The following is a 25,767-nucleotide window of genomic DNA, read 5'->3' on the forward strand; positions in this document are numbered from 1 at the left end:
TCAGTGCTGGTTTGTAACAGCTTTATAGAAATAAGCTTGTTACTGCTGTTAATGCAAAAGAAAAATTTGGGAGTATTTCTGGAGCATAAGCTCCAGAGAATATATATTAGCAGGGAAGAAAATAATTTGAAGGAGTAAAGACTAAAAGATGTTAAAATTAAGGGCATTGAAGCCCCTATTTCTGTATTCATGTTGTGTATTTTTAGTTTAGTCTTTTTTTTTTTTTTTCCACTCTGCTAGTGAAGAGAGAGACTTTATCAGCTTCTTACTTTTCTTCCAGGTTTTCCATAGAATTTAGGGTCAAAAGTTCATAGATACTGGAATTATTATTATTATTATTATAATTATTTTTTTTAATGGAGAGGTGGGGAATAATTCCTGGTTGAATAATATTTAGTTCTTGACAGCATACATGTTGTTCATAGCAGTTAGTTTGTATTCTGGTTTTCATTAGGGCCACTTCAGTGTACATCTCTCATGTATGATTCTGTTTGAAGAAGTTAGATAATTGTAGCTGTAAAGGTCTGCATTTGCTTGCCACTTGTTTTAACAATCTGGTTGAATATAGTTTTAGCTGGTCACTGGGAAATCTGTTCTTGATGATAAATTCTTGACGGAGTTTAAGCTTTTTTGAATGGGGCAAAAAGATGGTTGGGGGAATACTTTGAAACACAACTAATATAGATTTTTATTGTTAATGATTTTTCTGTTTAGGCTACATTATAAAGTGGTGTGTGTGTAAAACAACATAAAATGGCTATGAATTTCACATAAAAGCAGATTCAGATAACACTTCAAAATTATTTCTTTCAAAATAGGGATAAGAAATAGGTTTTGTTTTTGCACTTCAATTTTTAGTCTGATGTATGTGGCAATAAATTGAAAGGAAAAACATAACACTTAAAAACTACAATCAGCTGCAGGGTAAACAATTGCATTTAACAGCATGTTGGGAATGTTGTTTAATTCAGGTTTAAACAAGCTTTTAACAAATCTGCCTAAGCAGTTAAACTTTATAAGTGGCAGCTGTTGATACAGCATTTATTTTTATTTTTTTATTTTTTTTAGCAACTCAGCTTACAGCTAGCATTATCAGTTCAAGCAAATCAACGTTCAACAAGTTCTTGACTTCCCCTTTTTAATTTATCACAAACTCAATTTGCCAGTACAGTAGTTTTGGGTGACATTGTAGGTCTGTAAAAGGATGTGTCTTTCCTTTCAGTCAGTTGAACTGTGGACATTTAAAAACTAAATGCTTCAAATGTGACTCAGATTTTCAAGCGATTCTGGTATATATTTATACTTTGGTTCAACAGCAGTAATTGATAAGTCTTAGTTGTAAATGGTAAAAAATGTTTTCAAATAACAATCCATATATGAGCACAATACTTCTTCCTTAAATTATTTTATAAAATGAGAGATACAATTTTAATTTGAAAAGAATAGTTCAAGTTTATAAACATCCATACAGATTACGAAAGCTTTTTTTTTTTATCAAAGTAACAGTAAATATAAGTGAAGTTTGATGGGTATTGGTGTAAACGAAAACACATTATTTGAGAGATGAGTTCTACTATTAGGTACATTTGTGCAGTTTTTACTTTTATGTTACCTGTGTTTCAGTAAAAGGATTCTAAATTAGTCTTATTTTTGCAGAAGTCTATGCAGAAAATGTCTTAAAGTGTTACTTTACTGCTTTTGTTATTGCCTTTATTAGGTACTCGTATCCGTTTTTTGGCAGTGCAGCGCCTATTATGACAAGCCCACCCACAGAAATCAGGAAGAACATGGAAGTTTTTCTTCCACAGTCCTACTGTGCATTTGACTTTGCAACTACACCTCATCAGCTTCAAGATACATTCTTCAGGTGATAACTTACATTCTTTTATCTTAATTAGCTTGAATGTTTTATCTTTCACTGTAAATACAGTCAGGTTCAAGTATTTTACTTAAGATCTTGAGTTTGAGAACTTAGGAATCAACATGAATATTTAATGCACTTCTCTTTCCATTCCTTCTTTATTTTGAAAGACGAGGACTCAAATTCCTGGTTTTATCTCTGAGTATTTATGCAGGGATCATTGCTTGCTGCTGTTGTAAGCTTTTAAATTAAAGGTTTGATAATTCTTCTAACACAGCATATTTATGCCAGTTGAAGTCTGTTGGCTCTGTTTTCCTTTTTTAACTTGATGGCAGTCATATCCATATTTCATCTTTGGAAATATGAAAACCTGGAAGGCTGAGTACAGTTGAGTTGTGAATTCTGACACAGTTTTCCAGTAGTCCCACATGCTTTTGATAGGGGATTTAGATGTGGTTAAAAGAATCATTGTAATTGTGATGTTTTGAAAGGAAAAACACAGATGTATTCCGTGAGTGACAGTGACTGAAGTTCACATGTAGGTATTTATAAATGAAGATCTAGGTCTGTTAAGATTATTCAGTCAATCATTTTCATTGCAATGTAGTTCTTGCTAATAAATGGAGGAAAGAATGATAACTTCAGCGAAGTAAGTGATGAAAAAGACAAAGTTTGTGAATCTCACTCCTCTGAAAAGCAGTAAGGCTGTATCATTTTGTTGCTTTGACCAGCACTGAGATTGGAATTGCCTTTTTGAACATGAGGTCCCATTTGTCTTCTGTTGGTGACTGACGTGAAAATCATTTCATTGTTTCAGATTACCTCTGCTGGTTGAGTTGTGGCACAAGGATAAAACAACTAAAGACATGCTTCTAGGGATTGCCAGACTTCAGCTTTCAAATGTTTTGGCTTCAGAAAAAACACGTTTCTTGGGTGGTAATGGTGAACAATGTTGGCGTCAGACTTTCAATGAAACAGTCAGTGTCACAGCAGCACAAGGGTAATAACTAATTAAAAGTTTTTTACTCTGTAGCAAGCCTTGAAGAACTATTTGTTTAGTATTTCTGTGAACAAGGTCAAACTTTCTCGATTTATAAATTTGAAAGGTAAAAGGTAAACATAAATTTGAAGAAATTGAGAGTACTTATAAAGGCTGTGTTTTGTTTATGTATCTGCATTGGTAGCCCTGCAGCAGAAAACATGACAAAGAAATAACTCTTAATTTTTCACCTTTTAACAATTACTTGCAACACTTAGGTTTTCTTGATAAAAGCAGAAAATAAGTAAGAGGTTTTGGTGATTGAATCTTAAAAATCATACACTTAGGATTACTATTGATGGAAACTTATACATACATGTAAATATTTCTGTCAATGCATACATACTTAAACCTACTGTTAATATATCAACTTGCTTGTTTTCATATTAGGAGCTCTGGAGAATAAGATACCAAAAATGAAATAGAGAAGCCTGAAATTAAAACAGAATAGTGGCTATCAACAGAATTGAGAGGTCTCACAAAGTGGGCTGGTGTTATTTGAAGAAAATCCTATTTATTTTTAAGTGTAAAATGTTTTTGGTGGTCTGTAAGTATTTTGGAAATCAGTTGTAAACTCACATGGTTTTAGATGAAGCCAAATCTATATTTTTTGCCTGGCAAGTGAACAGTTTGGGAAACAAATTAAAGGACCAGAGAAAATAACTGAAAGTTAAATATGTCATTTAAACTTAGCACTTTTTAACCTGAGCTTTCCACTCTGAGGCCAGCAGAATGGTGATTTGCTTTTCTCATTTGACATTTCACTCCATAGTTTCACAGAACACAAATCCATCACTTTCACACTGGTTCCCTTACCCTGCAAATTTACCCCCATCCTTGCACTGGTTTGTCTTCTAATAGCTCACATTTGTGAGACAGTGCTTTAAATTGGATGGCTGAAACCTGTATAGGAAATATTCTTAGTAAAGAGTGCTAACTGTATTGGTGAATAGGGGTGTGTGTGGTGCAGTGGAGTTGGGAGTAGGCATCCAAAACATTAAAAATTTAATTACCACAGATATATTGTGCAATCCTGCATTGATACTAGAGTATGCTGGTTTATATCCTATAATAATGATCTTGGGTAATCTTCACACACAGATCAAAGAAATAAATACCCAATTAAATAAAATGCCCTTGTTGAAAATGTGAACTGTGCTAGAAATCGGTGTGTAGACCCTCATCTTCTGTATGGTGAGGACTTGATTATGCCTTTAAAAATAAACAAAAATTCCACTAAGACTGAGGTCAGCGTTAAACCTCTAATCCTATGAATAAGTAAAGCATGCTAACATTTGACACAAGAAACTTCAGGGAACTAACACAGCCTGTCTTTCATCCTCCTAAACTTGTATTAAATTGATCTCTGTCTCTCTTTAAATTTTTGTGTGGCCTGATTCAGTGGAGAGTTGGTTTATGATCTCAGCGGACACTAAGGTTGACATTTTTAACAAATAAGTTTGCTAAAATAAAACCTGCTTTTGCACAAAACCACTAGATGGCATTCTCAAATTCATGTAATTGGCTCTGTGTTTTGCTGTTCTGATACCACTATAAAAAATGTTATACCAACAAGAGCAAGGCTAGATGGGTATGTTAACTGACTTAAAATACAGACCTCAGAATTCTGAATAATTATTGCTACCTTTATTATTTATCTTGTTTTTTATTAGTGACTGATAGGAAGTTATAATAACTCAATGCAGTAATTTGTTTTCACTTTGCATAAATTAATGTAGCCCCTCATTTCCCTTGAAAAAGAATGATAGCGTAGATGATTGCACCTTTGTAAAAATATGTTGTCTACTTATATTTACTGGAAGAAGAAATTCCAGTGAAAGAAACTTCACTGGTGAATTCTCGAAGCTTTTTTGTCAAAAACTGCAGTTTCCAGGTTTTGAGGGATATTGTTACTGCCTTTACACCATCATTAGTTAAAATATTTATCTGGACGCTTTCTCACTGTACTAGGACAGATACTTACCATACTTACTGTAAGGCCCCCTCTAGGTGGATTTAAGGTGGATTTAAGCCTGTGCTGAAACATCTGGAAATGGTATTTTTTTTTTTAGGAATCTAAGGATGGATTACAACAAATGATGTTATCCACAATATATTGTCACCTGACATTAGAAAGTTATGGTTAACTAACACCACCAATACAGTACTAATGAAATTGAGTACCTTAAAAATGAATTCAGTAGCACAATACTTTCAAAAGGTAGACTTATTAAACAGATTTATGACCACAAGAACAATATCTCTATCATTCTGTTCTTACAGGGATGAGTCAATTGTGACAAAATGTTAGTTAAATAGGTTCTCAATTACAAGTTGTTAAGGTCAGAAAAGCTTATTATAGTTGCACAAATTTGTACTTGTTAACTCTATATATGGGAGAGCCTGACTGTGTTGTCACAGACTTTAGCAACAGTTGCCTGACATTACACAGAACCTTCTAGCAATTCAGCTTTGTTGCTTTACTTGTCTTAAAGAACACTGAGTATTTTTGACTGTTTTTCGTTCTGATACAATTTTCAGGTCAGGCAACAGAATAGCAGAGCTTTCATATGCCATCACTTTGGAAGACTACGGGCTTGTGAAAATGCATGAAGTTCTGGTGTCAGATTCTTCTCAAGTAAATTTTGCATTAATTTTAGCATTTTTCCTTGAACGCTTTGAAATGTTGGCTTTCTAACTAAAGATCCACTGTTATATCAGTGTGTAGGTGCTGGTCAGCAGCGGCATGCCCCCCATACTCAGCCTCCTTGTGTCCCAGAAAACCAGCCAGAACCTCGAGAAACTCTTGAATACAAAGCAGCACTGGAGTTAGAAATGTGGAAGGAAATGCAAGAAGACATCTTTGAAAATCAGGTCTTTACTCCTACTTCCTAAACTGCCCAACTGTCACAATTCTTTCATGACTTATGAAATGCAGTAGATATTCAATGTGAAAGTTATTGCTGTTAAATATTAACTATGCATTTATTTATTCTCAGTCACTCTACTGCTGTTCTTCCACTTATTAAGTCATTCCACTTATCCTATAAATGTTTCCTTCAAAAGTGAAGATTGTTACAGTCTCATCTTGGTTAAGAGAGTGAGAATATGGTTTCTATTAGTTGATATATTTTTCCTCAAACTTATGCTGGCTTTGCAATTAGTTTTTAAGAGTAACAAATGTATCAAAATCATTTGAGTTACAGTAAGTCAGTGTAAAACTTGTAAAAATTTTTTTTTTTTTTTTTTACTTCACTGCTCCAGGCTTCATTTTTTTAGTACTCTGTAGAAGTTGTGCTATCAACAATTTTGATTTGAGTTTCTGTTTAGGAACTCTTTTCCTTTTATTAAAAGCTTAAAAAGAAGGAGATGGCCCATATGCAAGCACTTGCAGAAGAATGGAAGAAAAGAGACAGAGAGAGAGAAGCATTAGTGAAGAAGAAGGTAAGGAAACTAGTTTATATGCTTGCTGAAGAGTCTCATAAGTCTCATTACTGCAAATTTTGACAAGATTCTTTGACTATAACAAGGGTCTGTGATACCTCCTTATGACTTAGAGGTGCGTATGCATTTAGACAACAGTACAAAAATTAAAATCAGAGGTCTTTTACTTCATTTTAACACCAAGGCTAGTGGTACATTTGTTTAATTTTGAACTAGATTGGTTGTTTACTAGGTTGTTTACCTTTTTTATGATGATATGTAGACAGAATATTTGTTACTGTAAAATCCTGTAGGTTAGCTTGCTGACTCCAGGGGATTTTCAGCTTTGCTGGCTTCTTGCTTGCATGGTCAAAATCTTCAGCAGTCCAATTGGAGCATACTAACCTATTTTCACTAATAAAAGAAAAGCTCTCCACCATGATTTCATGATTGGAAGCTGGAGATTTGTTTTGTATGTAAACTTGTGAACCAAATGTTGTCCATGTTTTATATCAAACAAACAATTTTAAGTTCTTCAGCTGTCTAAAGCCTATGTTTTATTGCAAGAAAATGTTTTTTTGTTTGTTTTTGTAAAGGTAGCAGAATATACTGTTTTGGAAGAACAACTTCAGAAAACCTTGAGGGATCTAGATAAGCGAGAGCGACATCTTTTTAGTGCTGAATCAGAGGTAAAAGTTGCTTGGTCACTTTTTCGATTAAGATGCTTCTATCCATTCTTTCATATGGAGGCAGTTATGACCTGTGTATAAGAACTAAAAGAGCAACATTCATACTAATGCACAGATGAGCACTAACACTTTCAAGCTAAATGTTTGTTATCTCTATACATATTCAGTGAAATAGAAGTTAAGCAAACTTGTGCGTGATTTGTTACAAGTACAGAACTGTAAGCTTAGGTTTCTTAACAGAATTAGTGTCAGTGGAGAGATTTATGTAACATTATATCTCAATTATGTTTAGTATTCTATCATAGTAAACATTTTCCATGTGTACAAGAGTGCCTTACTTCAAACAGTAATTGCTAGACCTACCACTGTAACAAATAGGAGGTGCCAAGGAATGCTGGGAAGAACTGCAATTGTGCAAATTTTGTCATCCAGCAATATGATAGAATCGTTATTTTGTATTTTTTGGTAGTGACAGGACCAAAGAAGATGAGGGAGAAACCAGTAGCTACCACTGTTTCTGGATGTCATTGAACACCCCACATCTAGGGAGCAAGATGAGTCCTCAGGAAAGCTATATATGGAAAGCATATGGAAAGAGAGAGAAAAGAAACTTCCTGTTTACCTACTTCAGAAACTTCAGAACAGTCTCACAACTACATAGGTAGACTGTTGTGGTGACTTAGCAGTCCAGTGAACTTTTTTTTTTTTTTTTTTTTTTTTCCTGTGGTTCAGCTCAGCCTCTTTATCATAGGAAACCCTCCTTTGCTTGAGAACAAAGCTACAATTCCCAGCAGAGGCACTGGCAGGCTGAACATGTTTCCAGTTCTTTACTCAGAAGCTCTTTATTGTCCTCAGGATGTAGCTTGTGCTATAAATTGTCTGACTTTACCTATAATTTAAACACACAAAATCTGGTGATTAAATTTGGATGCATTTCAGTTTGAATAAAAGTATTTGATTCTCATACACGTTTGTCTCAAAACTTGTTCTAAATGTAGTGAGATTCTAACTCAATGGTTTAGAGATAACAAAAATCTGTGGATTCCACAGGCATCTAGACAAAATAATAGAGAGTTCATGATTACATTTTGAGGGGACAAAATGGTCAATGTGGAGGAGTAAGTAGGCTAGTATGCAGATAGTAAGTAGGCTAGTAACATCTTCCTGAAAAGTTCAAACATGTCAAGGATGGTTTTCCTGTTAAGCTCAATATGAAATCCTTTCACTGTACTCATTTTGAAGAGTGAGATCCTACTGAACAAAATACATTTTCTTGGCTGTAGGAGTAATTTAATGTTTTCTGTAGTGAAGAGATTTTAATTTTTAATTTCAGTAGGAAACTAAATTCTGTTTGTAACGTGGTTTAGAAAGTAATTAGAGATAAAAATATCCCTGTTTTTAGTAGTCAAGTAACAATATACTTGTAGGCCAAATATATGAATTTGAAGATGATTAGTTAATCTGAAAGCCAACAAAAGGGGGTATATCAAATGTGTAGGTAACAATGCAATTTCTAGTGCTTAATTTCTAAAATATATAACTTTTGTCATGAATGAATAGTAACAGCTTTAAGAGACTCTTAAAATAAAGATTCTGAATGTATGAATTGATGTAGCTGTCTCATTCTTAAGCTTCAAAGAGTAAAGAAGGAGTTGCAAGCAGAGCATGAACGAAATAAGCAGGAGTTACAGGATTCTGTGCGACGTGCAAGAGAAGAATGTGCTCACCAAATTGAGCTAGAAAGGTCAAAAATCAAACAGATGGAAGAAGACAAGCTTCGCCTACAGCAGCAGGTATTTAAATGTTTAGTCTCTATCATTTAAGTTTTTTATTACTTTAAGTAAGGATGTTAAGTTGAGCAATGATATTGAGGCAACTTGGAAAATATTTCATCTCCAGTTGTTCAGTGAGCTACATGCTGGATCCACCTCTGTCAATCTTGCTTCATAATAGGGCCAGTTGGCAATGCAGTGGTTATAATTTCATTTTGTAAATGCTGAAAATCAAACTGTGATTACAAGCATATGTTTGTAGAACTGCAGTGTACAATTCTGTAACTTTAATAAATTGTTAACAATTAACATATATGAGAATATCTAGGAAGCTTGACTTTGAAGTTTGTTTTATGATTCCATTGCAAAAAAAATTACTTTGCCATCTTTGGGGGGTGAGGAAATTATCTTGATGTTACGTTCTTCTGTTTTGATAATGGAACTTTAATTAAACTGGGAAAACTTATGCTATGTTCTGTTGTCCTGTATGCTATCTTTTGCATTAATGGCAAGACTTGCCTAATTATTTTGTTTGTTGGCTGTTAAAGAATTCTATGAAACTTCAAGTTACTACCAGCCTTTTCTGAAGCAGTTACAATATTTAGAAACTTAACTATTACTAAGATCTAATATACTTAAATTAAGTATTTTTCTTACTTAAGTACTTAGTTTATGTATGGGAGGTACCTGCTTTGGTGTTTTTAAAAACAGATATACTGTATCAGACCAACAGTTTGTTGCAGCAATGGCTGGATTTTGAGGTGTAAAAAATAAGAAGGACAAGTAGAAAATACAGTCTTTTGCTACAACTAGGGTTACCATTGAGTTACATATAATCTGACTGAGAGGCTGCATTTCATTTTTACTAGCCATCAGTGAAAGTATTCATTAACTCATCTGATCCCTGTTTAAAAAAGTTTTACTTTTAGAATTGCAACATCCTATGTCAGTGAGTTCTGCAGTTCTGTGCTATTAAAAAAAAAAAAAAAAACAAACAATCCCATGTTCATTTAAAGCTTCTTGCTTAATATGAATGAATAATTCCTTAAGTGCCTGTGTTACATGCTATTCATGATTTCATAAGTCTGTCATGTTCGTTTTCCAAATATGAGCATCTTTGTGTCTTGTCTTCCCTTGTCGTAAAGTTATGCTCTCTAGCTGATCGTCCTAGTTCCCTTTTTGTGCCATTCCTACTATTTTGCATCTCCCTTTGTGCTTCAGTATGAGATGTAGTTGTTCACTTAGTCTACATGAGACATCAAACCCCCTTGTTTTGTTGAGGAGTTAGGATGGTTTGTCCTTCACTGTGGGATAACTCAGTTTTTAATGTACACAGGCAGAATTTTCGTATTTCTACCAGCTCTGATGGTGTTATCATCCTACCTTTTCAGATTATGGGTTTTTGTTTTGTCTTTTAACAAAGAATATTCTGGAGTAAAGTGGAAGAATTCTAAGGCATATACTCTAATTCATCCCTTACCCTTTAGTTTGAAAGCTATGTGTATTAACACAATTTTCACATAAGAAGATCTGTAGAGGTTTCTGAATGTCTAACTCGTTTGAAGATGAGCCCTACAAGAGATTAGTTTCTGAACCATGCATTTTGAAGAATATCACTTTTATTCTCTGAATAGACAAGTTGTGCTTTTGTATGGTTTGTACACTAGCTTAACAGTTTGTAGTCTGAGGTCTCATGAGAAATTCCATTATTTTTAAAGCATTTTCAGAAACAAACTAATTAAACATTGATGTGGAAGTTCTAGGGATAGCTTGCATTTTTCACAGCTAACAAAACTGGCTGCTGTTCTTATCATTGACGTCATATGCCTATGTTTTAAAAAGAAATTGGTAAAAATATTGTCAAGAAGCGATACTATATCTGTCAAACTAGTCTATCATCTCTTTCTGTGGAAAAATAACTGCAGTGAACTATGTTTTTGTATGGTTTTCTTATAAGGCATCTTTGCATTCTTACATCAGTTCTATAAAAATAAATTCTATAGAAAATGCAGAAATTTCTTGTGGAAGAATTATTGAGGTGACTCAATTAGGAGATCAGAACTAAAACATTGATCTACTAATAAAAGAAAGCTTTTAAACAAAGAAATTTTCTGAAGCATTTTCACCCACTATTCTAAACTTAGATACAATTAAGGAAACATTTGCATTAACTAGTTAAAGATGAAACAAGTTGTTATCGTCAATTCTGTGGAGGAAAGTATCACTTATGTTAGGTGTATTAAGGGCTTTCTAATTGAGTAACCTTTATTCTTCTACTGTTATATTATTCTATCATTAAAACTCTCATATTAGATGTTTTCTCAATGTTATTAATACTGTATAATGAAAAAAGTAGCTATTAAGTGTTTAACTTACAGTGTTTTTTGTAGCAAAGTAATACAATCATATATAGTAATACAATCATACATGTACATCTTTCAAATTACCAGTTTTAAGATGAAAATCAAAGCTCAGTTATGGTATCTTTGTGAAACTCTGGAAATAGTGAGGACAGAGGTACATGTGTTGAGTCATTAGTTACTGAAGTCTTTGTTTCAGCCTCTTAAATTACTATTTGGCTGTATAAAGTATTAGGTATTTCCTCTCCCAGACATTCCTAAACAAGTTATGCCTGTGGAAGTGTGTCAGTAATAAAACTTAATACAGCAGATAACACTGGCATTCTTTAAAAGTTGTGTGTAAGTCTAAATAGTTTTGTTTTCTGTATTTCTTTTGCAAGTCCATTTTAGAAATGTGAACAGAAGTGTTTATAAATCTTTCTGCTTTGTATGAGGAGAGACTGCTTTTCTTCTTTTCCAGTACAAGCAAAGATCATCTTTAAACTTTTCCTTATTAAAACATTGCTATATGACATCATCAAGAAATTATTAATTATGAATATGTAACTCTCAATATCTGTTTTATATCTATTTTAATGTATCTGTTTTAATGTAGCTTTATGAAGCAGAAAATAAGCATAAAATTTTGGAGAAGGAGTTCCAGCAATACAAAGAACAGCAAAGTAGTAAACCAGAAATCCAGCTACAGTCGGAAATAAATCTCCTCACTGTAGAAAAGGTATCTTATTAGTCATTAAAAACTGTCACAATTCCTTGGTGAGGGAGATGTAGAATAATCTTGCATGAACCTGTCTGTCTTGTCCATTTTGTTTTACTTTTTCCAACAATGTCTCCAAACTAAATATTCACACACAATGAAGGCCAACAGTGGCTTTATTTCTGTAGAGGAAGCTGTGGCGAGGCTAAGGCAGGAAAAACTGACCATATATAGGTCAAATGCATTATTAGTGCCATGATTTGTACTTGGGACTCTAAGCTTTCTGTTCATAAAGTTTAAGAAGAGTTTCTTGTGAGGGTTGATTGAGACTGTGTGTTTCTCTTTAAGTATTCCTGAAAAGAGGTTGATTACTTATCAGTGGAATGGAATTACTATCACAAGTTGATTTCTTCATATGCTGCACATGCCTTCAGTAGAGGATACTCTACTTCAGATGCCCATTATCTGTGGTTTTAATTATGCCCAGAATTACTGAGAGGTCTGAATAAAATAGATTATTCTGAAAAAATTATACCATGCTTTTTTTGCACAAAGTGCACTCAGTTATATAGTGTATAGCTAGTCTGGATATTACTGTTTGGTTAAATAGCTTTTAATAATGCAAGCAGGTAATTCAAAATACTTGCCTGTACAGACTTTTTAAATTCCTAACTAAAATATTGTTAGGCTTATTTTTAACTTAAAAAAAAAAAAAAAATATCTTCACAAATCTAGTTCTAAATAGTTCTTGTCCGATTTAAAAAATACTGTCTCAGATTTTTTTGATTGAAATGCTTCATTTTTTCAGGTAACCATGTTGTGTACTTCACACCTATTTTCATATGCCTTTTAGTACTGGAATATTTTTTGCACAATGCAATGAATATTTTTTGGTAAATTGCATAACACGTTTTTAAGATTTATTGTTTAGACTGTAAAACCAGAGATACCAAAAACGTATACATATATTTTAAAGAATGGTTAGAACAGAGGTGCATTTCAGAAGAAAGAATGTAATATCTTCCATCAGCTCCAGAAAAGGGGGAAAAAAAGTATACACCTTTTAAAGGCAAGATTTGTCCATCAGCATTCCTGCTAAATTAGAGTTTATAATCTTATTTAAAAAAGAGAGCATGGGAGGGTGGGGGTGGAGAGGGGAGGTTACTAATTTGAGAATCTTAAATTTAAAAGGTTACATCAGTAGATTTAGTGCTAATAACTAATCTTTTCCTTTTGTATAGACAGCTATCCAATAAAAATAAAGCTATATTTTAAACAAGAAAATGTTCATGTGCCATAATATTTATGTTACATTATATAACAGCTTTAGATGATGTTGTATGTTACACTACATAAACACTTTTCTTAAACCAGACCCTTTGTATATATACATCTTTCAGTGATTGTTACTGCTGTTATTGCTTCAGCTGATATGGTTTTAATTGCTTTTAGGTTGAACTTGAAAGAAAGTTGGAGTCAGCTACCAAGTCAAAGCTCCACTACAAACAGCAGTGGGCAAAAGCTTTGAAAGAACTTGCAAGGTTAAAACAGGTATACATGTTTTCTTCTTTCATCATATGAGACAATTCAGTTCATGCAGTGTTGGAAGCTATCTACAGTTACTGTTAATTACTGGCTGTTTCATTGTTTTAGTGTTTTGTTTGTCTGTAAAATTCAAGCTCGGAGATTTTTGCAGAAGTCAGTAGAATAGCTGAATAGTAGAATAGAGTTTTCCTTTAAATTCAGGGAAGAATACAGCTCAGGTCAACAAAGAAAGCTGGTTTAGCTGAAAGCAGGTGTGGCTCAAAAAAGAAACGTTAATTAATCTCATTCCTGGCAAAGCTCAGTCAGCACTTTCAGAGAACGTGCTTTGACCATCCTGACTATTTTGGTCAGTAACATTCCTAACTGTTTTTTAATTGTAAAATGAATAAAGAGTAGAGATTAAAACCAAAAATTGAAACAATGGCTTAAGACTTGCTGAATGCTGTAGCATGAAGTAAATTTGCAGAAGAAAAGTGAAATTTAAAATGAAACTTTGCTCATGGTATCGGAAATCCTAATCCCTGAAACCAATGCAGTGAATGTACTGAACGCATTGAATGACTTTTGACTTTTGTCATTGCATCTTTCACTTATTGCAGTAAACTTTAACTAAGCAGTATATGTAAGAGTGGCAAGCATTTCGATTGTCAGTGACAAATTAATAAATCACTAATCCAGGTTGGTGAACAAACACTGACACAGACCTAAGCCTTCATAATTTTAGTAAAAGGTATTTATTACTTATCTTCACACTTCTTGTGAAGTAGGAAGGTACTTCTTAAGGATTATAATTAAGCAGGCTTCATTCCTGTTGTTTTTTTATTTCTGGAAAGTAAAAACTAAACCCTCCATTTTCTAATTGATTGTTGCTTTTTTAATCCTCTTTATTCAGTATGTTAGCTGTTTTCAATCACTATTAAAAACTAAACGTTATCTGTCTTCAAATTTCCTTTTTGCCTACTGATAAAAAGAGAAATTTTCCTCTCTAATTTCTGACACGCTGTGCTTGGCAAATATGATAGAAGGAAGAACATAAATCTCATAAATTTCATCTTTCTGATGAAGATTTCTTCAGCAGCCATGAAATATCCTAGTTATTTTTTCTTAATGCCAAATTTAAAACTTCCCTGTAGAATAAAGGAAAATACTGTTAGTTGCCAGATTAACACAGAGTATATCATCATCAAATTCTTATTATGAATTTCATCACAGACCTGATGATCTGAATTTAATAACATATGTAGATGGTTTCAGCTGACCCCCCTTGATGAAAGTCTGACCTATAAAATAAGTTGGCATATACAGTGAATTATGCTACTTAAGGCTTTTGTAGGACAGAACAAACCCTTTAAAAGTGGTTTCTTGTGTTTTTATACTCCCGTGTTTCATCTTATACTTGGTCTATTGATAAAGGATTTAAGTGACTCTAAAAAGCCAAGTAAAAGTTAAAGCAGAGCTGATCAAAAAACATTTACTGTGTTTTAAATATAAATTTGGAAAGTGTTGCTTCAGGAATTCTAGATCTGCTTTAGTTCAGATGATTTGTGCAATTGCACATAGTTTGACCAATTTCTTGTTTAAATTGGATTAGTACCATGTTAATTTTGCGTTGCCTCTGGTGAATAGCCACAGGGCTGTAATCTGTGCCAGTAATTTGTCACACCAAAGCTCTCTAGAGAACTATACAAAACATTTGTGTAGTGAGGATTAGACGCTGAAAGCCATATCTTAGATTGTTAATAAATGTTAATGACAAAACCCAGCTGGTAAGTCTTGGAAATGAGATCTAATGCTTTGTGCCCATTGCCAAAAAAATGTTTAAACAGAGATTTCCATTACTCAAAGGTGACCTAGTACAGTCAATTTGTGAATTAAAGAAGCATAATCTACAGGCTAAGCATTTAGTAAAATGCTCTTCTGATTTGCAACCATAAAAGTCAATGTTTCCTTAATTAAAAAGTTTCCTTTTACTTTGGGACTAGTTGTTAGCACACATCTGTGATGGTTTTATATTTTACAGAATGAGATATGCACTACATAACTTAGAAAATTATGGGACTGTTAATAGAACATGCTCTGAATTCTCCATGTCTAGTAATTTGAATGTTTAAAAACACAGTGCTGGTGAAAACAAAAGGAGATCTGAGCAAATGAGGGCACGTGTATATCACCTGTGCCTAACAAAGCACAGAAGTTAATTGAATTTAAACACAGTTCGTAAAGCTGAGTGAAAATAGTAAGCTGGGTCACATTCTGGTGAAGTCTTGTTTAGTCCCTCTTACTTTTTGCAACTATATATAAGTACTTCACTTATATCCCTATTCACCTTTAGAAAGACAAAAACTTTGTTATCTACATAGTTGTGCCTATCCTGGTAGGTTTTGTTATTTCCAGGGGTTTCAAAAGCTGACTTCTAAAGCTTACTGCCAAGGAAAGTCTGAACCTACACAAACAAGACATGTGTAGTTCTATATATGTGAGCATTATTACTGAAAATAATCAAACCACTCACACGATGTTGTGGATATCTCAGGTACTAAATGGAGTGCAAGAAACATATTTTAAAACAAATACCAAAGCTAGCAGGAATTTCATTTTCAGCAGATGATAGTCTGATAATCTAGAAAACCAAACTAATCTCAAAGTGTACATACATACATCATTCAGTGTTCTGGGAAAAATATTTTTTAATGAAGTCTTTATTGTTTTTGTGTCCTACAGATCTGCTCAAACTAACACTGATGCATTTATTTAAAACAACATAGATCTTGCTGGCTGGTTGACATTTACTCTATCTTGTCCGGCCTCCTGCTTATCCACTCAGTAATTAATTTGATTAATTTATAAGTAATTTAGCCAAGGATGGGTTATAAATCTTTGACTTTTTTTTTTTAAAAAAAAAAAAAAAAAGAAAGAAGAAAAAAGAAAAAAAAAAGCAGTTGGAGGTCCAAGTCTTGGTTAAAAACTGTGTCTTGAAACCATCCAGGCCCTCCTACTGACTTGTCAGCTCTGGGTTATTTTCAGAAAACTTTACTTGAGTTCCTTAGCTTCAATCGTAAGTTTTCCCACAGACTTGCATGGTATGTGTGAGTGGGAGAGTGAATAGTGGCCGCTATTTAGCCATTGTTTAGTCTAGTGTATGTATGTTTACATCTCCCTTTTGGATTTATAGGCAGCTATGGCAAAATAAAGATTGTGCTTCTTTGATTGAAGAGCCTCTTAACTAGAGCACCTGGCGGCACAGAGGGGTTCTTTTACAATCTGATTGTAATTGAAATTTTTGTTTTCTTAATAGTGGCTAATTTTTATTTAATGCTGATTATTTCTCTAGTACCATAGGCTTCAAAACATGATTGAAGGTCCCACCATGCAAACTCCTAAAACAATATTCTTGCTCTCAAGTACTACATTAGAGATGCAAACCGATGAAAGAAGGCAGTAAGATATAGAATTAAATAATCTGATAACTAGCATGGGTCTTAAAGGTATTGTTTGGCTTGGCTTTGTTTGGGGTATGTAAGAGAAAGATGGCAAAACATCAAATTAATAAGGAAAAGGAATGTTGAAAAGTTTCCTTTTTCCCCCTCTTTTTTTTTTTTTTTTTTTTTTTTTAAAAAAAAAAAAAGCAAAAGGGGATAGCATGACTGACAGTGCTGAGAAGGTAATGGAGGAAAAGGTACCTGTGCCAACTAGGTGTATTACAATAATAATATCCAGATGGTAAAAATTAAAAGTAATTTGCAGATAGTCTTCTTGATCATCTGTTATTGCCTTGCTGTGGGATGGTGGGTGTTGATAGTAAGGAGGTAATGCAAGAACAGAGTGTTCAGAGTTTCTAGTGGGTCTTACATTCTATCCACATAGCTGCTTTTAGTCCAGCAGCTAATAATTCTGGAGAGGACCCTTACCTGAAATCTTAAAAAGCAATCTTCAAGTTTCTAGAAGTTGTTTAAAAATCTAGGGGTTCTTATTCAGGCTTCAAACAGCTCGACAGGGGTACAGTAAGAAGTTGGGAATAAATCTAAAATGTACCTTATTGGAGGATATATTGTAGGAGCATATTCTCTGTGAAATAATAAGACCTATCACAAAAAGCCTTCACAGCGTGAATTGTGTGTGTATGTATACGCTTATGTGCCCTGAGGAACACTTAAGGATACTTTGTATTCAATTATATCCTTGTCATTAAACTTCAGCATACACAGAATAGAATGAAAATGTTACACATGAGGCTAGAAATGCTGGACTTCACGTTACTATTGTTTTATTAATATTTCTTTTTGAAGATTGCACAGTAAATTCTGGTAAATTTTAAGTACTATTGTGAAGTAGAGTTCCTTCTCTGGTTTAAAAATAAGCAGTGCTTATGCATCATTAAATTGTGATTGGGGAAAAAAGGGGATTTTAGAGCCTGAATGTCTCTTATAAAGTAGTACCGGTCACCTCTGTGATGAATAAGAAATACTACTTTTTCTCCCACTGTAACAAGTCTTATGTTCAGAGACAGATATCAGAATAAAGCAAATTAATTCAAAATAAGCATACTTCACTTTTTATCAAACAAGTGTTCTAAGTTTTTTGCAATCTTCCTGTATTGATGGATTATTAAGAAATAAGTTTCTATTGCTGTTCTAAGCATCATACAAAAAAACAAGTTTGCTGTTACTCACTCTAAAACTTCTGTCAGACTTAAAGGAGTCAAAGATGAATTTTGGAAAATACATTTCAAAGCCTTACAATATGAAGTGTGTAACATTCACATTACACACAGGATCCATCATAAATGAAACTGCAAAATCTCTTGTCACTTGCTTTCATGTATTTTTCTGAGTTTCTAGTCTTATGCTAAGTGCTAGGGAAATCTTGCCTCAGAAAACACTTTTTTTTAATAAAGTAGTATTTTCTAGTTAAAGGTCATATTGTTCAGGGTAATCTGTACCTCTTAAAATGCTACAGAAATTATTGTTTTTCACTGATACAGGGCTAAAATTAATCTCATAGTTTCTCTCATCACTCCCAAACAAGGAAATTACATGGAATATTTGTCATATCTATATCATAATTGTATTAGTAACCACATTGAACATCAAACTGCACTTTTCTGAAAGGAAGTCTTATGCAGTGTTGTCTTTGGAGGCAAAATACACTGATAAGAGTTTTCTCCTTTTCTTCATAAAGTAGGAAATGTAGCACTCTTTATTCACCCTTACGTCCCACCAAATCTAGGGATATCTTGAGCAATGAACATGCTCACTAGGAACATTGATTTTTATTTTCTTGAACACTTTTCCAAGCATGAAAAGGAACACAAACTGAACAAAAGTTTCTTCAGGAAGGGTTTTTGTTCTTGCATCTTTTGGGCTTTCACATTCTTTAATTTTCCCCTTTTTTTGGTGTTACTAAATATCACTAAGTATGTTTTTTCATCAAAAAACTTACTGTTCTGAAACTAGGTAGTTCAGTGAGGGCAGAAAGGATGAAAACACCAAATGGGATTCCTTCTGCTCAGTCAAAGGATTGGGAATTTTCTGTCATATGCCTGAATGAGTTTAGGACTTTCTGTTAATCTTCAGAGAATGTACTTCTTTCAGACTTTAAAACACTTTGCTGTCGGTCTGCCACCAAGAACATGTTGCTGAACAATATAAAGGCCTGGGTCATTGACATTTTCTGCCTCGAGATAGAAATTTCCTTACAAATTGATACTTTACTATTCTCAGGCCAACACAGTTGTCTTCTGAGTTTGAATTTTGTTTATGCAGTCTATACCGCATTTACAACAGGATCATATAGAACAAGTTTCTTCAGACTTACTGTCCAATCAAGAAAAGTAGCTGGTCAGCAGACCAAGTTGCTAGATTCTTTACCTAAAGAGACAGACAAATAGAAATTTCTAGGCTTAATCTACATGTACAATGCAACAATTCTTCTCCTGAGTTTAAATATAATTTTGAGTAGAATTTTACATTAAAACTCTACATTGTTTTATTTATTCTAATCCCTAAAGGAAAGCACAAAACTGACCATATAATTTGAACACTTTTTTTCTGAAATGGGGCTGGCTATATGTTAATTTGTTCCATTTTGAAAAGGGTTACACTTGAACTTGGAACTACTGAAAGCACCAAGAACAGTGATGGTCTTCAAGTAAATATTGATCTGTTCTCGTATTTCTATACATCACACAATCAGGGTAATCAGATATGCTGTCTATATTCTGTAAATTAGTTGTTATAAAAACTGAAGTTGCAGTACAACCTATTTGAGCATACATAACAATCAGCATTTAATTTTACTGCTGGCATTTAGCATTTATATCACTCTTAGCCCACTGTATACTTGAAATTTAGCTTTATTGCCTGGAATCTGTTGCCTATCCAGATATTTGGAAACCAGAGAATAATCTGTAAACGAGGCAGCCATATCACCAAGTATATCGAAGATCAGGTTCTTGTGCATACCACTGCCACCTTCTACCTGCTGTGGAAATGATCAAGTCCTGTCCTCACTCTGGTCTTACTTAACCTGAGTAATCTGAGAGAGTGAGAGGACTTCCTTGGTGACAGATTAGTTTTGTGGGTTGCTTGTTGTTATTTTGTTTTTGTGTCTTAAGAGAAGTGGAAGTGTGACTTTTCTACGAAAACTGGATTCATTTTTCCTACTATATCCACGCATCCTGCTCGTTTTGTTTTAGTTGCAGTTTCAACCAATTTCTTCATAAACCAATTTATTCGCTGTGGAAATAAGTCTTAGTGGTAGATCGCCATTAGTCCAAGTGCCTCAGAGCAGGAGGAAGGAGTAGTTTTATTCCATTCTATTTAAAAAAAAAAAAAAAAAAAAAAAAATGGGGGGGAGGAAGGGTGTTGGGGGTGATGGAGGGTAGTTGTTCTTGGGGTGTCAACACCAGTTTTAGTAATGGATTACACCTCCAGTTTCCCTTCAACTGTGTTTGGATTTCCTTAGAACTCTTGAATAAATATCAGTTGGCTATAGTGATTTCTTACAATTTGCTTTACATATCTGTTGGTTCGTATTCTAAAACCTATTTTACTTAAACCTATTTTACTTCAATTTGAGCCTGCTCTTCAAACGTGTACCACAGAAAAAAAATGCTTCTCACATGGTAATGTTCTTTTGTAATTGTAATGAACTCTTGATGAGGGAGGAAGTGCTTTTTTTTTTTTTTTTTTTTTTTTTACACTTTAGCCATCTATCAGCTGTAGACTCTTGGATTCCTAGATTCCTTCTAGGATTCCTGCTTCTGTTTTTTTATTATGCAAATTGTTCTGCAGTCATTTTGGTCTGTCTCACTGAAGTAGTAGCATTTAATTTGCTGAATGGTATACTGGATTTACTATTAAAATATTTTGTAGTCGGGTGCTATGATTGCATGTAATCTTGTACAAGTCCTTCTGTATCACATTGGCTGCTCACATAAAAATGACCAATTAGAGCTTTTGTTTATATCAATTCCTTGTGAAATTTGAATTTTATTACTCAATGATAATAAGGGAGTGCTTAATATGCTTGGGACTGAGATTCAGAAAACTGCTTGGATGAAATCAAGGATTGGATTCCTCCAGAAATTATTAGGTTGGCTGTATAATGAATATATTCATGCATATAAAACAGTTGTGTTTTTTTACTGCTGTAATAAATATAAAACATTGTATTAACGATCAAATATTTCAGATGAAAGTGATGTCAAAATTACAAAGGTAAGCTCACACTTCACAGTATGTCTACATCCAGGATGTTTGTGTAACCTCCTACTTTGTTTTTTTAACTACAAGAAAAAATGCCACTTTCCCTCAGGCTTTCTGTTTCATTGAGTGTAAGACTGATTTTGTTGAGTTAGCACAGGAGGTCATACGGAAAATGACATACAGAGAAAGGAACATGCTTGTCATTCAGACACTTCAATGTCAGAGTGGAAGTGGGCTACAATTCTAGTTTTGTGGCTCTATACAAGGCACTAAAACAAAAAGTAAACTTAGAACCAAGTAACTAAGAACCTTTAGAAGGATTAGTTGGATTAAATCCCCTGAATAAGTTACCTAAGGCATTGCATAGAGCTGGAAAACTCTAAAAGGAAATCTCACCAGAATTTTAGGAGTTCAAGGCTTAATCTTAAACATGAATTGCAACTTCAGCAAGTCTTTAAGCTTTGATACTATGCCTTATGGGGGCCAATGTTGGGATTTTATACAGCTACTTACCATTTTGTCATACATGGTATAATCTATATAAATCACATTACTAAGTTATAAAAAAAAAAAAAAATGTAACTTGTAATACTGAGACTGTTTTGCTATATAATATCTTCAGCAATTTCACAAATAACTTTTATGTAAACAAGCTTAACCGAATATTTGTGAAGGTTTGTCCCTCTGTTCTTTCACTAATGCAAACATATCTGTGACTGGGCCACAGCTGCTCCAGCATGGATAGGTTTACTGCAGTTTTTAATATCTATAATGCTGCAAGCCCAGTGACTATCACAGCTAAAGACATCCTGTTTAACATCTTTCTACTTCTACTAGAGACCTAACTGTTGTGATTTCATTCCTGAAGTTTTGCTTGTGTCACTATAATTAGCACTTTGACGTGTCAACCAAGTTACGTTTTTGTCCTTTCACCCATAAGCGTGAACAAGAAAGTGCAATGGCTCACCTTAAAAAGCAGCAAAAAGAGCTGGAGCACATGAGGTTGCGCTATTTGGCAGCAGAAGAAAAAGAGCTGGGGAAAACAGACCGACAAGAGCTGGAGGATATCAGAAATGAACTTAACAGGTATTAAAACACTTGTAAGACTCCCTTCCTGCCTCAGAATAAGAGAAGGTTCAGTTAAATCAAGACTATAATTGGCTATCAGTCTAGTAAAAGAACACATTTTAGTGTCCCTTCGGTAAAGATGGCACATCTATAAAAATTCAGCAGTACTGTATTATAGAAAATCTATGTGTAAGGCCGCATTGTTTTTTAAGCTAACATAGGTGTATGACACTAGGCATCTTTTCTTCTTTCTCTTTTGAATCTTCAGTTCTAGGCATTTTAAGGGAGTTTAATAAATAAATAAATAAATATTTTGAATACATTAAAATTCTAAGTCTGTGTAGTGCCCAATGGCTGTCTGCAGTGATTCTGTACACTGAAGCCTCGTAGCTTGAGTGGTATTTGCACTATCAAAATATGAGCTTTGGTAGCAATTACTACATATTATGTACGCAGTTTTAAAAAAAAAAAAAAAGTTGTCAAATTGTAGCTATTATGTTGTCTTTCATTTATAGTTTTCCCTTAATTTTACAACAGAGAATTTGTTGCCGATTCCTTTATTTTACTAACTACTTCAATTAATGTATTATTTCATCTGAAAATCGAAGCAGTTTTTAACAGTCATCCTCTTACCTTCCATTTTATTAATGCCAGGCTAAAGCAACAAGAAGAAGAGAGAAAGCAATTGCAAGATGTTAGAGATAATTCTGCTGGTAGAGTGGATAGTCCTCATTCTAGAAAATTAAATGAGAACATGGATGATTATCTCTCTCGTCTGATAGAAGAGAGGGATACCTTGTTGAGAACAGGCGTCTATAATCATGAAGACCATATTGTAAGTGAACTTGATCGTCAAATCAGAGAAGCTATGGCAAAAAGGAATACCACTAGATAAAAGTGTACAAAAAACTGTTAAAAAGAGACTAAACTTGAACAGACTAACAGATTTTTAAACCACCTTCTGCAAAAATGTATAGTCATGCTTAAATTTTGCACAATTTTAGCTATTTTTGAAGTCAAGGTAAATATTTGCAATTCATGATGTTAAGCACAATTGTGAGTTTTACAGGGAATAGCTGGTTTGTAATGTTTTTATACACATATATATGTGAATATATTTATCTTGTGTATTTTCCTCTGAAATGTTTTCTACCTCTTTGTACCACCGTGCCTAGGTTTTTTTTAATATTTTTAATAATTATTCTAAGCTTTTTGGTTAATACTGTCATAACTTATTTAAATTTTTGTAAAAAGGATTCTTCAGCTATTGTAGGAAAAAATTACATTAGCTATTTCCCCTGATAGAATTCTTAATTCTGACCCAAAATGTCACTTTCTATTAAATCACAAGGCAATCAACCTTTGCTTTGGTAACTGTAGTTAAGATAGCAAGTTCTGTAGTTAATACTCTTTCAAGAGTCAAGGTTTTAAATGGAGAAGAAAACTCAAACCTTATGAAAATAATTGAAATATTAAGTAACTAGTATGAATTGTACAGAATAAAAGTCCCTTTGTCCTAGCAGTTTTGCACATACGCCTGTAAGGGTGAAGACAGGACGGTAAAGCCCTGGTTCAGGAATAAACATGCATTATATTCATCCCTTAAAACAAAAGATATATAAATTCACTGAATTAGTACCTCAAAGGTCGAACACTTGCATAAGAAAGCTTGTCTAAGTAAAGATTTTTTCCTTAATCAAGACCTGGTAATTTTATGATTCCTTAACATATATTTCAATGCATGTTGTCTTATTGCCACTTAAATTTTATGTAGTACTTGATTGAAGTATGAAAAAGATAACCTCAAGGTGCTGAATGCCACAACAGAATTCAACGAGAAATGTTAGTATGTGTATAATCAGTTGAAATAGCTGTGTTGTTTTTTTTTTTTTTTCCCAAACTTCATTCTGTGTCAGTTATTTTAAAATCATTCATGTGGATATAGTTAATTATATAAACATACAACACTGTCTTTTCAATGGGGATTTTTGTCTGTCTTGTTGGTACAATGTTTCTGAGTATTGAACAAGTCTTAGATATCTTTGTTCATCTAAAGCATAACAAATCCCATGCAAAAAACAAAATTACATAAAATCTGTGAACATCTATAGACATGGCTGTATATGTATTGCCTTCCTGTTTTGCATGGTATGAATTATATAGAAAATAGACTTAACATTGCATCTGACTTTGTGTTTTTTCTTTTCCTCCCTACCGTGGGCTTCTCTCCTGCTAAATAAATTGTTATTAAGGGCCTATAAAGTTTTAAACTAGCCATATTAACTCGGATATCAGATTCTGTAAGGAATTACTCGTTATCAGTGTCAGACTTCTTAAGAAATGCTTTTGTATTGCCTTGTACACTACTATTTTTTTCAAATTAGCGTGTTTAAAAAGATCCTACCAGTAAAACAAGTAATGTCTTCATAAATCCAGTACAATTCATAACATGTAGTTTTATGTTTTTTTGTTGTTTTATCAATGATGCATGATCATATGCAATTATTGTAAATGAATCAGGAGGGTTTATATATTGACAGAAAGACTTGCTCAAGACATTCTTCAAACGCTTGCTCGTGGTAGAAGTGCAGTTTCTTTTTGAAACACTGGGGGGTGTGTTAGACTTAAAGATCTTAAAGATTGTTTACTAACAATTTTCATAATTGGATATATTTTGAACCGATATTCTATGACTTTTCAGGTGTTATGTTATTAAATAAAACTCAGATTTTTATTATTAATGATTTTGTGTTTTTTTTCAACTATGTATTTGAACAAAAACTTTGTTTATTAATATAGATAATAAGTCAGTCTAGTGTTTGAAGCCATAAAGTTGCGAAGTTGATTTTCAAAGTTAATTTCATTTATGAATTTCTAATAATCTTTTTCATGGCTTGTAAAGAAAACAGCAGTCATGCTGCTGTAAGTTTTTTTTTTGTTTGTTTTTGTTTTTTTAATAAATAATTGTAGCTTTTCTAGTAAATCAGAGTACTTAATAAAAATCAGAGTATTTAGTAAAATACTTATTACATCACTTTATCTTTTAAAATATATTTATAAGCATGCTATTTAAAGCTGTTTGGGTCCACTTTGTCCCTTGAAAGATCAGTAAGATCAGGATTAGAAGAATGAGTTTTCTAAGTTTTAAATTTAGATTTTTTTTTGGTTATACAGCTATTAGTCATCCTGTTCACTGTTTGTATTGTACACTTTCTCATCCTAAAGTACTAACTTTAGGCTTGATGTTTTGATGTAACTTTTGCAGGAAAAAAAGTGGAAGTGCTTCAGTCTAAAGTAGTCTAGAAATCTATATTTGTAGTAGATATATATAGCAGAGGGGAGCTCAGTATGGCTTTTTTATTTTTACATTGAGTTCCATTTGGCTTTTTATTGCTACAGAGCCATTTTAAACATTATAACAATTCAGTGGAACGACTGCTTTTATCAAAAAAAAAAAAAAAGACTTAATTTTTACTTTAATCTTCTTCATGGCAAGAATAAATACCATTTGAAACAGATGCATGAGATAACAAGCGTATTTTAATTTATCCACCATCCTACTGGAAACTGTCTTCAATTTTCTTCAATTTCAGCCTTGCTTCCATAT

At 33.3% G+C, this 25,767-nt stretch overlaps 1 protein-coding gene across 3 annotated transcripts in view; it reads left to right on the top strand.

Annotated features, from left to right (window-relative positions):
• Window positions 1-24,854, top strand: part of CEP120 (centrosomal protein 120) — a 39,813-nt gene extending 14,959 nt beyond the window's left edge. For 2 of the 3 annotated variants that reach the window (XM_084305200.1, XM_084305198.1), the window contains 11 exons: window positions 1,718-1,867; window positions 2,679-2,861; window positions 5,442-5,538; window positions 5,622-5,774; window positions 6,255-6,344; window positions 6,920-7,012; window positions 8,644-8,805; window positions 11,740-11,862; window positions 13,294-13,392; window positions 22,033-22,178; window positions 22,815-24,854. In XM_084305200.1, the coding sequence (XP_084161326.1) occupies window positions 1,718-1,867; window positions 2,679-2,861; window positions 5,442-5,538; window positions 5,622-5,774; window positions 6,255-6,344; window positions 6,920-7,012; window positions 8,644-8,805; window positions 11,740-11,862; window positions 13,294-13,392; window positions 22,033-22,178; window positions 22,815-23,055 (1,537 nt within the window). In that variant the 3' untranslated portion in view covers window positions 23,056-24,854. The remainder of the gene's footprint in view (window positions 1-1,717; window positions 1,868-2,678; window positions 2,862-5,441; window positions 5,539-5,621; window positions 5,775-6,254; window positions 6,345-6,919; window positions 7,013-8,643; window positions 8,806-11,739; window positions 11,863-13,293; window positions 13,393-22,032; window positions 22,179-22,814) is intronic. The other variant, XM_084305199.1, reaches the window with a different exon arrangement.
• The last annotated feature ends 913 nt before the right edge of the window (window positions 24,855-25,767 follow it).

This window comes from Netta rufina (assembly GCF_964035555.1).
Source record: "Netta rufina genome assembly, chromosome: Z".
NCBI lineage: Eukaryota > Metazoa > Chordata > Aves > Anseriformes > Anatidae > Netta > Netta rufina.